General features: G+C 37.7%; 1 protein-coding gene across 1 annotated transcript in view; it reads left to right on the top strand.

The window, feature by feature from the left end:
* Positions 1–498: 498 nt before the first annotated feature.
* Positions 499–11,845, top strand: part of syngap1a (synaptic Ras GTPase activating protein 1a) — a 30,238-nt gene continuing 18,891 nt past the window's right edge. The window contains exons 1-5 of the mRNA XM_088404876.1: positions 499–1,245; positions 1,337–1,496; positions 3,205–3,308; positions 11,440–11,528; positions 11,722–11,843. Coding sequence (XP_088261002.1) covers positions 3,209–3,308; positions 11,440–11,528; positions 11,722–11,843 — 311 coding nt within the window. The 5' untranslated portion in view covers positions 499–1,245; positions 1,337–1,496; positions 3,205–3,208. The remainder of the gene's footprint in view (positions 1,246–1,336; positions 1,497–3,204; positions 3,309–11,439; positions 11,529–11,721; positions 11,844–11,845) is intronic.

The raw sequence follows: 11,845 nt of genomic DNA, 5'->3' as shown, positions 1-11,845 counted from the left end.
ATAAAAAAAAAAAACGGGTCTTGAAAGTTAAGTCATTTTTCTGTCCTTTGACATCCTGCATCTTGTCACAGTTACTTATCTGAAATTATATTAGAAGGTGAAAAAAATTTGCCATATCAACCCTTTCTTTTTTCTGAATTTGGTCTCATGATATATGTATGCTGAAGTGTGATTGGTTGTGACCCCAGCCCTGAGCAACTGTGATGTCATTTTCAGTCAGCAGGAGGTGGGAAAATGTATGACTGAATTTTGCTGGCTCGTATTCCACAAACTCAATATAAAACCAATTTGTAGTGAGGCTGCATAGAGCATATTGTAAAAATAAAATTGACTTGATGTCCCCTTTTAAGGGTATTGAGAATTCACAATAAAAAAAAAAAAACATTTATAGCAGTGCCTCTCAGTTATCTATAAGTATAAGTATACCTAAAGCTGTCTCCTTTTTAACCTTAACAAAAAAAAGCAATATAAATCAACTTTCAAAATGCCATTTTGACATTTGCCACTACTCCTCAGTTTGTACTGAAAAGTACAAAAAGCTTGTTTGATTGACTTGCCCCGTTGACATAGGATGTCAAAGTCACCATTTCTTCCTCACAAATGTAAAATAGAAAGTCGCAATAAGTGATTTTCGCATTAGTGTGGGAGATTAAACTCACTCGGGGTGTAATTTAAACTGTATCGCGCACTTCCAATCTCATTCCAATTAAACGGCGCGGTGGGGTTCCTCCAGCGGGAAGAGAGCACTCGCAGTGTCGGCTCGTTCACCTCTTATAGGCGGTGCTTCCTCACTCCTCCTATCCGGCTGTCTCACGCGCTATCGCCGCCCTCCAGGGAGAGTCGCATCCGCTGAGCGAGCGACTTCTCTTCCTCCTGCCGCCGTCTTTAATCGCAGTCGGTCTGCGGAAGGGGACGCTGCCTCGGTACCGAACACTACTGGACGTCATTGTGGATTTTTTAAATCAACAGAGTTTTTTTTTTCTTTTGCGAAAACGGAGGTGGGACTGAAGGGAGAGAAAAAAACAATGACGTGCATATGTGGATGTTTACCTTTTTTGGATGCGTGTGCGGCTCGTCACTGTGGTGGGGAAAAGTGTTATTAACGATGGAAGGGAGTTCCGACTGATTTCAGATGGCCGTGAACGCATCATGACCACAGCCAGCAGATTACAAAGAGATAGTGCAACATCTCAGCTGTCCCTGGTGGTCTTCACGAGAGTTGGAGGAGGAGGAGGAAGAAGACAGGTAGGTGATGATGATGACGAGGCTTTAGTAATCTGATTTGCTAATTTCTTCGTAAAATAACCGACCAAGGCCTACACACACATACTTGCAGGGGATGAGTGAGGGGTCACTCCAGAGGGACGCTCAGGTGTGATTCTCAACCCAGCCGCCGTCGCCGTGGCAACCTGACAACTGGCCCAGTGGGTCCGCATCCTTGGATGTGACTGAGCTGTCAACGTTTCATCGCTGAAAGCAAAACCCATCGTTTGTGGGTAGGTGCTGCACACACTCCGTTTGGCAGCAAACATGCAAGCAGGGGTCTTCCATCTGTACATACACCGGAATTATCATTCAGGACCCTCACACAGTGTTATACGTCCAATACTCAGATTTGATCGGCATTGGCACGTCTACATCCTCTTTAGAGTTATGGATCTAATATTGTGACTTAAGCCATGGTCATTTTTGAGCAAAAGTGAACAAATAACCTTTGAAGGGTAAAAATGTAGCAAGCCATACTCATTTAGTAGGCAACAAATGTATATTTGTGCTAAAATGTTGCTATCTGCTTACTTTCCCATGCAATGGTTACCTTTCGTCACTTACCTACTAATTGTCACAGGTGCACTGTTTTCCTATTTTGTACACATGAGACGTTAAGCTAGCTTCCTCCTGTGTTATACTTCTCAGTCTTTTCTTATTTTGGCCACATTTCCATTCTTGCATGTCCTATTGGTCACTGCACTTTCTTGCTACTTCTTATGTACATATTATCACAAGTAGTAATAATCAAATGTCTTGTTTGCACATAAAACATTCAGAAAAAGAATAACTAAAGAGTGCAATATTATAGCTCAAACTATAGTGAGAATTAGCACAAAAATGGTAGCGTTTGTATTTGATTGTAGTGTGCTTGGAAGCTATTTATTTACATTCCCCTCTATTACTTGTGGCAATTAGTACAAAATAATATCAAATATACTCAAAACGCTGACAATTAGCGCAAAATAATATCAAATATAACTAAAACAGTGACAGTTAGTGCAAGATAGTATCAAATATTATACTTAAAAAGGTGACGATTAGTACAAAATAATATCAAATATTATGCTTAACAATGGTGACAATAAGTTCAAAAGCAGGATGACTATTGTTGTTGCTATTGTAATGTATTACTGAATTTTGTGTCACTGATGTCTCCTTTTGTGCAAAAAAGACAGCATTGCCTCAGTACTACACCCTCTATTTTATTCACAATGGAACGTAGCAATATGTATCGAATAAAACTCGGTTGCACTTCATCCTCTTGTATTTAAGTGACTACTTGAAATTGAAATGGAACTGCATGAAATGTTAACCACGCCAAACATTAGTTTAATTTCTCCGCTTTCATACCCGGAGGTTCATTTTGTTCAGTTAATAATGCATGTGAGGAAACTTGAGTTGAGTGTACTATATTCCAAGTCTATTTCAGGGTATTTATTTCTGGTTCATGACAAAAACAAGACATTTTGGTTATCACTCCTTTCGAAAATGTATACCAGCCATTCTACTATAGCCAACAAGCTGAAAGCAAGTCATTTCCAGAAAAGGTCATTGTAAAGTTGAATATATTAGTTAAAAAGAAAGATATATAATATTTTAGTTTTAATATTTCTTTGTAAGCTTAAAACAAAATCTATCGATTGCTTGTACATGCCAATCAAAAAAAAGGAACAAAATTACCATGCATGTGGAATAAAAAAACAAAACAAAAAAACATATCAATAAATCATAGGAACAGCTTGAGATTGAACAGAAGCCATGGTGACATTTAGGCCATAAAAGGGCAGCTGTGATAGCTGTGCTGCTTCGACTTGTGACACGGGATGATGAAATTCATACGTTCAACTCCAAAAATCGGGAAATAAAATAAGCGCAACAATTCAAAGTTTTCAAACTTGACTTTTGCATGTGTGTGTGTGTGTGCCTGCCTTGTAGCTGCATGGACGCGTCGTCAAAGTCGTGGCTGCCGCATCAGGGTCAGTTTGGGTTGGGTGGTCAAGTGGAAGTGTGCTGTGGCGGACCCGGCATTTTAACCCCAAGTGAGTGCGTTCCAATGGTTCCAAATCCGTCCTGCTGTACGTCGTTTACCGTCTGTTTTGTTTCACGTTGTGAGGGTGCACACTTGACGTGGCCTTTTGGTTTGTTTGTTTTCTTTCGTATATATGTACTCTATGTGTATGGTGGATCTACGTATATGGAAGGATTTTGTAATTGTGTTATGGTCCAACTCTACACGTTGTAATCAAAATCGAAACCTGCAAGTGACGAAGAACATACCCGTTTTTCATGGCGAGTTCTCCGTTATGATCGTCAAACAGTGACACCATGTTCTGCCAAACCGATGGCGTAGATACAAAAAGAAAAAAGTTTGGCAGTTCATTGTCGCCCATCTGTCTGGGATTAGGGCTCATTTGAGTGAATTCTCATGTAGGATTTTATAAGTCGGAAGCCCTGAAATTCACCTCTATGCCAAAACTGCCCACCATGATAACTTTCAGGCATCAATAGAATTTTCTGTTGAAAATGAAGCTGGTGACAGGCGCTTTTTTGTTGTTTTTTTTTAAGCGTTTTTGGGTCATTTTCTTTCTACATCATTCTTGCAGTATTTTTGCTGACACACTCCTGGTAATGTGATAACTAAGAGGTTGTGTCAAATTGAACTTGACATATTCTCACCTCGCGGGTGAAATTTCAGCTCCCTAGTGTCTTCTTTCAATGTTTTCTTTGAGAAGTGAAAGATCAAAGGGTTGGACAAAATATGCACATGGGTTAAACTATCACCCACGGATTAAACTATTTGAAAATTTTCTAAATCAGGGGTGGCCAAATCCGATCCTTGAAAGCCGCAATCTAGCTTGTTTTTGATGTTTCCTTTGAACCCAGACACCTGATTCAAATGATAAGCTCATTTGCATGTGTCGCAGAATCCTAATAACGGCCCTGATATACCTCCCCACCGTATTGGGAAGTCCGTAGAATACTGCTATCACATTTACTCTGATTCGTCCTACTCATGATGAAATTTGAGCAATTATAGGATCAGATGCAGCTTATTTGCACTTTTTTTTTTTTTTTTTTTTTTTTTGGCGATACATTGAGGAAGTTTAGTTTTTATTCTGCTGTTCCTCCACTTTTCATAATTGCCGATTTATCTCATTGGCTTTCTCAGCGAATGTCCCAAGCCACTTGTTTTTTCCCTTTTTCTCTAAGCTTTGTTTCTTCTGTCGTACCTGCAAGGACTTGTCATTGATGCTCATAGTTTCAAGTGTAAATAAATCTGCTTATTATTGCTCCTTTTGAACAAAAAGTAAAAGTTGTAAACTTAAAAAAATGTCTTTTTATAAAAAAAACTAAAATAAAACAAATAAATTAATAGTAAAGACAGGAACTGTAATTTTATTTAAAAAATGTCACACCCTATGTCACAAAATTTGCATTTGCACGAGAAATTAAACATAATTTCAAGAATGTGTGTACTTGCAATTGTGTGACCAGAAGGTCACAATTTTACAAGATTTAAGTTTTAATATGGTACAGCTAGTGACAAGTTTGACTTCATTATTTTTTGGAAAGAATTTACAATTTCAGTTATAATCAAGTTTTAACACTAAAATAAAAAAAGTCGAGTTTTTTAACAATGTAGTTGTAATTCACCTTTTTGTAGTACTAGGTAAGCATAAAATGTGATTTTACATAAATAAAGCATGAAAAACAATACTTTTTTTAAAATTAAGATGTACTATTACATGGAAAAAGCTACATTTTTGAAATAGCAGGTGTGGGTAAATCCACTTATTTGCAAACTCACCACGTTGTGTTAAAAAACAACAAAAAAAAAGTAGTGTGACGGGAGAGCAAACGATGTTCCCATGGCAACCAGGGCACTGTCCTTTCAGCTAGCTTGCATGTGCCCGGCTAATAGGCAAGAATATGAAAACAAAAAAGGACATTTTTCTGAGAGTCATTCTTTTTCTCATTTTTACATAACATTACATGCTGATGTCACCTCATGTTCATGTTCACATTTTAGCCAATGGGAGCTGGCCTTCTGGAGCTTCCTCCCGCCCCCACGCTGCACAACCTCAACCCCTCCACCCACCTCCACTGATCAAATCCTGCAGCTCATCTTCTTCTCCTTTTCCTTTCATTCCTTTTTTTTTTTTTTTTTTAGATATATATTTACTTGATTGCTTCCTGCGGGGCTAAAAATACTAGCAGCCAGAAGTGTCACTTGTCCTTCTTTGCCCACTTTGCATAAACCCCAGCGAGCCTGACTACTGCTTTCTTTAAATGTTAATGTGTTATTAGAGATGCAGGCTTTCCATCATACACGTATTTGATGGTCTATAGCGGGTTTGTTTTTTTTTTTCCTTCTAATATTTGTTCTTTCCTAAACAATATATACTGTGTGTGCATGTATATATATATATATATATATATATATATATATATATATATTTTTTTTTTTTTTTTTTTTTTTAATTTTTTTTCCATAAATGTTCAATATGAGCACCGCCTGTGACCCTGCACACGTTGATGGCCGTCCTGGCAATTTAGGTATACATAAGCAGCCCTTTTCTTGAAATTTATGGTGTCAAGTTCTAATTTGTTTTGTAGTTGGTGCCTTCAATGCATAAATTGTGCACTGTCTTCGGTGACTGAGTCTGAGCATACTCTAACACGCAAAATGCCTTTTCCTTTGAAGTGAACGGCATTTCTTAACCTGAAAAGATAGAACTGCCAAACGTTATGCGCAAAGACATGAAACGTTTTGTACACAAGCTGTGAAATTTTGAGGTCATTCCAACGAAAATTATTGGCCATTGAAATGGGGTCAAAGATCTTGGAACACCTTGTACATACATACATACATAAATATATATATATATATATATATATATGTATATATATATATATATATATATATATATATATATATATATATATATATATATATATATATGTATATATATATATATATATATATATATGTACTGTATATATATATATATATATATATATATATATATATATATATATATATATATATATATATATATATATATGTATGTACTGTATATGTGTGTGTGTCATAAAATTCAAGCCACAATTTGAATACAAATAGGGTTTTGAATACAAAATCAGAATTTGATTTTTTACGTCAGAAGTGTCCAAATGTGGCTAGTCCAAATGTTAGTACAGTAGATTTGGGGTTGTCATGGCAACAGAAGAGCTGCTGTTTTTGTGAGTCATCCACAGAATCTTGAATGTGATACTTCAAGGTCACATTTTTACGTGTTCCGGGTTTATTATGGTCAAAACCTAGCTACTGTATGAGTGTTTGACACGTCAAGCTTTATTGGGGCTTTTCCTTCACGTCCCGCCTCTGGCTCACTCGGTCTCAAACCTCGGAGGCGACGCTGGCAGCTTTGTAAAAGAAGCATCAAGTTGATGCGTCAAGGTTTTTTTATTTTTTTATTTTTCTTGCTTCACTTCAAACAAGCAAGTTGGAATCCTCGAAGGTTTTTTTTCTTAATGTGAATTAACCATTTCAGTGTAGACTTGGCAGATCGACAGTACTTGCTCACTGACACGTGGCAGCTTTTGGACATTTGAGATGGATTTCTTTAGTTTCCTCAAGGATTGTATCATGTTGCATAAGTTAATTATTTCTGAAGCCGGAATTGGAAAATGTCCGCCTCGAACTAAAATAGCAGACTTGCTTTGCCTTCTTGGGCATGGATTCCCCAGCAATTTTGACCGTTTGTTTATGGTAGTCATGGCTATAAGTTATATTACTGAGTGAAACATAGGGAGTGAATATTGAAGTTTCTTTTTGCTTCGTCATCAAAATTTACAGCTAGGCCATGCCTACATAGAATGGAAAAAAAAGAACAGTTTTACGTAGTTTACTGTCACCCATCGATCCAGTGGTGCCGATGCGGCACAAATTTGGTAGCAAACAGGGAAAATCCCATGGACAATTTTGTCCCTGAAACACACACTTAATCCTTTTAACCAGGTGTGTGAACATGTCAAAATCTTAGATTGTGAGTGAGTGTTCTTTTATAGCACATCTTTTCAGTTCTATTTCATATTTGTTTTATGAATTATCACCTTGAACAGATACATATGTTTGCTTTACCGGTGGATTGCTCCCTTGTGGCGAAACTGCAGATAAACCGCACTGGACTATAAATACAGGGTTCAAATAATGGGAAAAAAGATGTACCTTATAGTCCAAAATTTACAGTGACCAGAAACTTTTTTTCCCGTGTGCGTGTTTAGGTTTAGATGGAGGCAATTGATTCAAGGTGGCAACCCCAGAAGGAAAAAGCTGAAAGGAGAAGATTTACTTTAACTTTCTAATGACGCAACAACATAACAATGAGGGTTAAAATGGGCCATGTAGCCACTTAGTAAAATGGCAGATTTGCTGTCTTATTCCTCCTTGAATTTGCTACCAAATTTTACAAAGCCAGGTGAAACGAATTTCAGGATCTTAAGTTTACAAAAATTCCATGCTACCAAGGCAATCTTTTGATTTTGAACTCACAACCCGTCATTTGTAAATTAATCCGTGCAAATTTTGGCGAGTGTTTTAGTATTAGTCTATTTTTCTTTTCCCTTAAAATAAAAAAAAATATATCCCTCTCCTCTTTTCAACCAATTAGTCAGACCAGTTGCTAATGCATTGGTAATGCCATTTTTAGTTTTTTAATTTTGTTTTTGTCTGGAAAAGATATTGTAATTCCATTCAACTCTGAATTCTAAAGAATGTATTCGTAGAGGGATGCATGATAAGTGGCAAGTATGCTTCTCTTAACACCCACTCCGCAGTCTTCTTCCTCAGTATCGCAGCTAGCTGGAGGCTGGAGCCGCCCACACACGCTGCAATTTACATCCCGAATGTAGAGAGTCAACACACACACATCTTTAAACACACACAGATGCGTTTTGCGTCACGTTAGTTTGTCAGGTGGCCGCTTCTCCGCTCGGGTTCAGGACGTGCACCGCGTTGTCTGCGTTTTGTTTGTACCGTGCCGCCACCTTGAGCGATTCAAATGTGAGCTAGTCGTTTCCATGGTGACCAAACAATTAGCCCGGGTTTCAGAATAGAACCTGGCGAGCGGCCCATTTGCAGGCTTTGGGAGGAAATCACAGGATGACAATGTGTGTATTTTGCTCACATTAGTCATTGAAGTCAAAGAAACAGATTGAAATAGAACAGAGAAGGAACAGGAAATTGATACTTGGCATTGTAAAAGCGAACGAACACTTAATCAAAAACATCACACATTTTCACTATGGAAAAAACATGAGGCTGAGGGCTAAAAATACTAAAGTGAGGAGATTTTTATGTCACATCGTTTATCGTTATATTGTTTCCGTCATAAAATTCACTTTCGCAACAACTTTGTTATTGTCAGACCAACTGTAGCATAAACCTGCCCATAAGCAATCGCATGCTAATTGTTGCTAGGACGCCATCTCCACAGTGCTTCAGTGCTGTTGTTTTCATTCGCAACCAAGTTTGAATGGCCTCAGTAGTTCATTTTCTTTTTATTGTTTGAATTTCTATTACCTGAGTTCGTAACAGTTAATCCAGTATTTTTCATAACGGAAAAAAAGAAACTGTTCATGTTCCTTTTGTGGCTTTATTGTCGGTGCTCCCGACATACAAGGACATTTGCGATATATATATATATATATATATATATATATATATATATATATATATATATATATATATATATATATATATATATATATATATATTTTTTTTAATATTTATATTTTATATATATATATATATATATATATATATATATATATATATATATATATATATATATATATATATATATATATATATATATATATATATATATATATATATATATATATATATATATATACAGTGGTACCTCGGTACTCGACCATAATCCGTTCTGAGGTGGTGGTCGAGCACCGATTTGTTCGAACACCGAAACCATTTTTCCCATAAGAAATAATGGAAAGTATGTGTGCACAAGTAAATGTGCACAAGCAGTACATGATAAAGATAAAGATAAAGATAAATAAAGCATTATAAACCATTTTGTATAATTTACTTACGTTTTGGAGAGTGGTTGATGGCATACAGGAATGGATGTGGAGAGGACGGGAGGGAGTTACTCCTTCCATGATGACGCTAGCTAACTGCGACGCGAGGTACACCGCGTTCATATTTTGCTATAATTTCCTTCTTCGGTTCAATAGTGGTCCTCATTGTTTTCCTCTTTGCCTTCCCCTTATCACTGTCTTTCTTTGGACCCATTATTAAGGGCTAGAGCAACACGAAAAAGTTTAAATCCGGGAAGAAATACTCGAACAAACGTCTTACTCCGCTGGCGGTCTGAGTTGAACTGGCGCTTACCCGCTGGCCGAGAAGGGCCGAGGAGCGCGTTCGGGTCGGCTCGGCTCGGCTCGGCTCGGCTCGGCTAGTCGAGAACCGAAAATCTGTTCGAGGTCCGATGCATTACCTACTTGAATTTTTTGGTCGAGCACCGATTTGGTCGAGTATAGAGGCGGTCGAGTACCGAGGTACCACTGTATATATATATATATATATATATATATATATATATATAATATATATATATATATATATATATATATATATATATAAAGATATATAAAGATATATAAAGATTCCCAAATATGATTAACTAATGGTTAAAAATGGTTAACTGATATAGGATTGCTCCTGTTTTGTTTCTAACTATAGAGATTGGATTAGATTCAGGTGCTTGATATTTCCTGAACTTTTCGCCTAACAAAAAGCTGTTAAGCATTGAAAAATTTGAAGAAATGAACAATAATTGCTAAATTTAGAAAAGCAAAATCTAAGTGGCACTTTCATCCTTCGTTTTTCGCTATGTGGCCCTCGGAGGTAAAAGTTTGGACCCCCCAGGTCTAATTTAAAGGCCATAAAAAGCCAATTTTGTCACTGTGCTTTTCTTCACGATTAAGGAGACTTTGGATGTCTTTCATGTTTTTATTAACTGTTGTGGACTGTCCGTCGTGAATTCGTCATGTTCTTGCGTGTGTATGCAGTTGTGGTTCCTATCTTAGTAGACCCTCCAATGAAGCAAAGTGAAAATAAAATAGAAGATCTCCTGTTTTGAAAACAAGTAAATTTTTTGGTATGTTATGTTACTTTATCCAATAAAGCAGGTAGGTCACTAAATATGGTTCCTAAAAGCTAAGTTCAATCAATCAATCAATCAATCAATCAATCAATCAATCAATCAATCAAATTTTATTTGTATCGCTCTGAATCACCGAAGTCTCAAAGGGCTTCACAGATGAGAAGAGGTCATGTCGAGACTTCTTTCGAAAAAAGAAGCATCCCCTGTCAAAGCTCCCAGAAGGGGAAGGAAAAACTCAAAAACTCCAATTTGGGAAAAAATCAGAAACCTTCAGAAGGAGCCATAGGTCGGAGGAGTCCCCTTCCAGGCCCACAGGTTGAAGTGGATGCTGCATGTACCAAATACAGACAAATAGATACACATTACAGACAGATAAAGGTAAACAATATTGATTACAGAAAACATATTGTGCTATATAGTGCAATGATGACGACAGCAGGCAAAGCCATTGGGCAGGAACCTTCCCACGGTCCAAGCAAGTGGACCGCAGACGGTCGATCTCTTAACCCGCGATTGTCGATCAGCGCAAGACCAAATGGGGGCGGTCGCGTCAACCTTCACATCTAGCTAGCCCCCTCTCTCTGAGCCGGGAGAAAGGGGCAGGAAAAAAAAAAGAAGAAAGCTGCAGACAGGCCCATTAACTAACTGCTTTTGAGTATAAATGTGTTTTAGTCGGGATTGAAAAATTTCTACAGAGGTGGCTGTGTGAACTTCCATAGGTAGGGCATTCCATAGTACTGGCGCGCAAATGGAAAATGCCCTTGATCCCGCGGACTTCTTTTCAGCCCGTGAGGTCGATAGCAAACCGGCATTTTGTGACCGAAGTTGTCGGGACGGAACATATGGTGATGCTAAGTCGATGAGATAGGAAGGCAGTAAACCGTGTAAAATTTAATAAGTAATTAACAACAACTATCAAAATCTAGGTCACTGTTTATATGATTTCACTCATTCTGGTGCCATTTTCCCCATCTAGACCAATCACGGAGGGCAAGTTTTGCCTCCGTGCGACAGTCCAGCATGGAAACGCCTCCCAACGCCACCCCGCAGTCCTTCAGACAGCCGGTGAGAGAACAAAAAAGTACTCTTAAATTACTATTGTTGATTATATTGTTGTTTAGAACTCTGGATTCAAAAATGTTAGCTTCTTCATTACATTTGTGGTTGTCCGGTCAAGTATTCAGCCATTAGGGGATTTTACTGAATTGCTGACTCATTAACAATTTCTTCTTTTTTTTATCTTTTCTCCAATATTCAGAGTTTTCTTAATCGAAGGCTGAAAGGTTCCATCAAGAGGGCCAAAAGTCAGCCCAAATTGGACCGGACCAGCAGCTTCCGACAAATGATTCTGCCCCGGTTCCGTAGCGCCGATCAAGAGAGGT

Source organism: Hippichthys cyanospilos, chromosome 21 (genome assembly GCF_059441005.1).
Source record: "Hippichthys cyanospilos isolate Australia breed blue-spotted pipefish chromosome 21, RoL_Hcya_1.0, whole genome shotgun sequence".
Lineage (NCBI taxonomy): Eukaryota > Metazoa > Chordata > Actinopteri > Syngnathiformes > Syngnathidae > Hippichthys > Hippichthys cyanospilos.
This window is presented reverse-complemented; position numbering and strand designations above follow the sequence as displayed.